Source organism: Phalaenopsis equestris, unplaced genomic scaffold (assembly GCF_001263595.1).
Source record: "Phalaenopsis equestris unplaced genomic scaffold, ASM126359v1 Scaffold220026, whole genome shotgun sequence".
NCBI lineage: Eukaryota > Viridiplantae > Streptophyta > Magnoliopsida > Asparagales > Orchidaceae > Phalaenopsis > Phalaenopsis equestris.
In genome coordinates, this window is record NW_018238337.1 from 54,185 (window position 1) to 59,462 (window position 5,278).

Genomic DNA, 5,278 nt, shown 5'->3' on the forward strand with positions numbered 1-5,278 from the left:
CCCCCACGCAGGTCTTTGTTGGGCCCCGCCGGCACCTCCATTTTAATAAAAAGAGACAGTGGCTCCTACTTCATTAAACTAGAAAAAAGAGGGGTACAAGAGAAGGGAGCATACAAGTCCCTTCCCAAAAAACTATTAACCAGAAAAAACTCTAAGGAAAGGAAGAGCAACAGTGTCTCCTTTCAACAATAACTCTCCCTGGGGGGTAGTAGAATTGCCTACCCCATGGATCTCAGAATGAAGTCCTACCTTGGCTAGCCAATTTGCTGGCCTATTGCCTTCTCTCAATATATGTGAGTAAGAGGATCTAAGGCCCTTTCCCAAGGAGTGAATCATTCCAATCCACTGCATCAGATACCAAGGAGTAAGTAACCTCCCTTCAATAATATCAATAAGAACCCTGGATTCAGATTCTAATATAATTGAGGTGAAGCTACACTTTTGAGCCATTAACATAGCCCAATAAATAGCCACAGTTTTTGCCTCCAGAGGGTCCTTAGCAATGGCAGGAGAATGAAAGTAGAGTAAACACTTGCCATTACTGTTTCTGTACACCCCTCCAATACCAGTATTAGAATTAGAAAAACTACCATCTGTGTTAACTTTAATTTCCCCCTTAGGTGGAGGAGTCCACTGGATGAGTGCATACTTGATTATTCTGGGGAGACAATGAGATGTACTGTGAAGTATATCAGGAAGCTTCCCATGACAATATAATTTCTGCAAATAGCTGAGGCAGTTGGTGGCTATTGTAGCAACTCTAACCCAGATATCTTCATGTTTAATCTTGTTCCTAGCCATCCATATAAACCAAGCAGTGATACAAGGAATTGGGGGTAATTCTTGATCTTGCCAATCCTTCCAGCTGAGGGAGAGATCATTCCAGGACAAAAGAACAGTTTCTAACTTCAGTTTGGGAATTAAACAGTTCCAAACCTGTTTAACTGTGGAACATTGGAAAAATAAGTGCTTTATAGTTTCCTCATGGGAGTTACATAACCCACATCTAGAGGGACCTCTCAAGCCTTTTAACTTCAGTATATCATCTGTGGGTAGAAATCCATGGCGTAATCTCCAAGAGAAAAATGACATTGAAGGGAATAGGTATTTATTCCACACACATTTACTCCAGCTGACTCTGTGTTGAGGAAAAAACAAGTTATCAATGGCTGCAGATAAAGACTGGGACACCTTCTTTTTTACAATCAGGATATCTTTACTATCTCTATCAATGTTGCTTTTCATAACCTTTTGTAAAGTTGAATTATCCAGTATATTCTGTAAAGCTTGCTGGTTCCACTCCCCATTGAGCCATAGATCATCCACCTGAGTTGTAGGATTTAATTGAGGGTTAGATGAAGTGTTGATTAAGCCCTCACCAGTCCAATTATCCAACCAGATATTAAGCTTGCCCTCTCCAATTTTCCAGATGAAAAGATTTTCAGCCTGAGCTCTGACTTTTAGCATATTGGTCCAGGTCCTGGAATCCCCAAGTCTTTTAGTAACAAGGGAGGGATGCAACTCTCTACAGTATTTGCCCTTCAAAAATTTAGCCCAAAGAGAACTCTGAGCTCTGAACATCAACCAAAGCTTACAAAAATTAATTTGAGAGATCTGAATGAGGCTTTTGAAGTCCAGCCCACCAGCACTAGTACTTCCACACAGCTTTTGCCAACTGGTCCAATGCATTTGCTTCCTCTGACCTGCCCACAAAAAACTATTAAACATTTTCTCCAAAGTTAACTGTGTTGACTTTTTCATAATAGAAACCTGGGAGATATAGGATGGAAGAGCTGTCAATACACTTTTTAGAAGAGTAACTCTACCCTCATTTAAAAGGAATGAATTTGCCCAGCAGTTAAGTTTGTCCTGAATTTTGGTGATACAGTCATCAAATTGAACTTGTCTTGTTTTCCCCTTCACAAGCAAAGTACCTATGTATTTTAATGGAAAAGAGCTGGTCTTGAAGCCACCAAGTTCAGTAGTCCAATGCTTAATTTGAGGTTTAACTATTTTGCTAAACACCAAAAGACATTTCTTAGTATGGAAATGCATACCATAACATTGTTGAAATTTCTCCAGACATTGAAGGACCATTTTAACAGCTGGTTTGGTTGCTTTGGCAAAGATAATAACATCATCAGCAAATGCTAAATGATTCAAAACAATATTAGATCTATGACTGTACAGTGTATGAGGGGATGAAACCATGAGCTGATTCAACAATTTAGAGAAGTAATCAAACGCAATGATGAATATAGTTGGAGATAGTGGATCACCTTGCTTAAATCCTCTAGATGAGTTGAAAAAACCATGAGATTTACCATTAATAAACACAGATTGAGAGTTGTTTCGAAGCCATCTATGTATCAACAAGATAAATTGTTCATTAAAACCCTTAGCATACAGCACTTCCTCAATGAACTCCCAGTTGATGGTGTCATAAGCCTTCCTAATATCTAATTTCATTATTAGGTTCCCCCCTCTGCATTGCTTATCCAGATCCAACACCATTTCTTGGGCTAGCAGAACATTCTCTACAATACTTCTTCCTTTGATGAAAGCTGACTGGGTCTCACAAATAAGCTTGGGAAGTATGGGTTGGAGTCAGTTGGAGATCACTTTGCTAATCATTTTGGATATCACATTATTGAGGTTTATGGGCCTGAAATGATCCCAAGAGATTGCAAAAGAAGATTTGGGAATAAGAGTTATGTTGGAGCATTTAAAATAGTTGGGGAGATCCAAACCTTTGAAGAAACCTTGGACAGCTTGTACAATATCATCTTTAATGATCTTCCATGATTTCTTGTAAAAATCTGCAGAAAATCCATCAGGTCCAGGAACTTTGGAGCTATCAATGGAAGCCAGAGCAGACCAAATTTCCTCTTCCCCAGAAATAGAAGTCAGATCCAGTCCCCTCATGAAGTTCTCATCCCTGCAAAACAAATCCTGCTGGATGGGGGGCCTAAGATCAGATGGTTGTTTAAAGAGTGTTCGGTAATAGTTAATAGCACTAGCAGCAATCAAGTCTTCAGCATGGAGCCACTTGCCATCATTCTCCTTAATCTTATTTATTGTGTTGCACTTTCTTCTAAACTTGATACATGCATGAAAGTATTTTGAATTTCTATCCCCTTCACAAAATCTGGTCTTAGCAGCCTTTTGGGCAAAGAAATCCTCCTGCATACAGATGGCATTCATCAAATTTTCATTATCAATCAATAAATCCTTCTCCACCTCAGGGTTACTCTCTAATTTAGCCTCCAACTTAGCAACAGTCTTTTCAGCCTCCACAACATTTAAGTTGATATCACCCACTGTTTTCCAATTCCAGTTAGATAAATGTCTACCTAACTTCTTTTACAGTTGCCATAACTTAATCAGAGGGTTGGGATGGTGACAATACCTCCAAACCAATGAGACCTGATTTAGGAAGTCTTGGTGGGAGGACCACATATTGAGGTATCTAAAACTTGGCTTGTGCTTAACATTTGATGCTGAAATATTCATAAGTAGTGGTCTATGATTTGATCCCATCATGCTGAGATGTTGCACAGAAGTGTTAATGAACTCACTAAACCACATGAAATTCACTATCAAGCTTGTATAATTCACAAAAACCTCAGCCCCTAAATCCTGAATAGTATTCCCCACCATATTGTTCCAGTCAATGTTTAGAACTTCATTGGTTTTCTGGTTGCAACCAGAAAGATCAGCTTCTGAAATATCATATGCCTTGGCATTAACATCCTGCAGGTCGAGCAGGTCATCATTCACATCTTGGGCAGGGATGATACCCTAAAGGCCATCATCCTCACTACCCTTGGTTATCTCCTGATTCAATGGATTATAAAAATCCTCTTTTCTCAACAGCCCCACATCAACAGGTAATTGATCAGCCTCCTTAGAAGAGGTCCCCCCAGCAGTTCTTCTGAGTTCTTCTGAGATGGGGATGGCTGATGTCTTTTGTAGCATCTGTTATCAGTGTGCCCAAACATGCTACAATGGAAAAAGTAGTATGGCTTCTGTTCAGCAACAATCCTTTGCCAATAGCCATTGTGCTCAGTCCCCAACCATATTTCCTCCACAATAGGAAGGGTGATATCCCTTTCTACTAAAATTTTGGCTACTGAAGGTCTAGAAAGGTTGTAAGTAGGGACATCCAACTTCAAAGGTTTCCCGAGAGCTTGACGAATATTGAACAGAACGTTATGATTAAAGAAATGAAGCTTCAACCCAGGAAGTTTAAACCGAATAGGAACTACAGGCAGCTCCTTGCTTGGGTCAAACGCAGTGGACCATTTTAAGATCTTCATAGTAATACCATCAATCTGTAAAATCTGTTTTGAGAAAACTCTAGCATAATCATCTTATCTTGACAATTTAATAAGTACGTGCCTGCCATCAATGAGACCCACCCTCCAAGCACCTTTGAGTTTAATGCCATCAAAGAATTTTCTAATGGCTTCCATGGCTTGGTGTCCCATCTGAAACTTACCAATGAGAGAAAATTTACAAACCTCAGTCAGTTTTCCTGAGAAAATTTACGAACCTCAATCAGTTTTTGTATCTCTGAATCATTATAAGCCATAGCCACCTTCCCATTTTTCCTACTCAGAGGTTTAATAAAAGAGCCAGCCGCCTCATGGTAGCTCTGGGGGAAAACAAGGTCATTAAAATCCTTAACCGTATCCACTCCTTTACCTACCACATCAGCAAACGTGGCCTTAGTCCATTGAACATTGGTGGACAAATCCATATTGTTAAGCTCAGCCATAGCCAAAACAAAATCAATAAAATAGTAACCGATTCAAATAAAGTTTTCCCGATAAGCACAAAACCAGAAAACCTCACCAAGAAAAACACTCAGAAGAAAGAGAAGCCACTAGAGGAAGAGAAGGAACCAGTAAGCAACCAAAAAATCAGGAACTCCATGGAAACCCTAGCAGAGTACCCACAAAGTCAGCCGCCACTCCAAGCTCCATTTTTATTAACTCATTTACTACATAAAAATATGACTTATAGTAAAGAGTGAAGCTTCTAGATTTCCATAATTTGGTCTACTAAATATCATAGCATAACTTAAGAAAAATTTAAAATAGCTCAAGTTAAAACTAAAGGTATAAGAATATCTAGCAGTCAAGTCTAAGATTTCTGATACTCTATTCTTTTTAAAATTGAAAATTGTCATGTTAAAGCCACTTAGAATATCCATATGAAAAAACTTCATGAAAACCTTACTAGTAAATATGCTAATGCTTAAATACAAGTTTAG

General features: G+C 38.9%; 1 protein-coding gene across 1 annotated transcript; it reads right to left on the bottom strand.

Moving 5' to 3' along the window:
- Nucleotides 1-3,869: 3,869 nt before the first annotated feature.
- Nucleotides 3,870-4,780, bottom strand: LOC110037478. Its single transcript, XM_020742134.1, has 3 exons — nucleotides 4,556-4,780; nucleotides 4,398-4,490; nucleotides 3,870-4,343 (listed from the first exon to the last, which is right to left on the bottom strand). The coding sequence occupies exons 1-3, from the start codon at nucleotides 4,778-4,780 to the stop codon at nucleotides 3,870-3,872; spliced, it is 792 nt and encodes a 263-aa protein (XP_020597793.1).
- Between the last annotated feature and the right edge of the window lie 498 nt (nucleotides 4,781-5,278).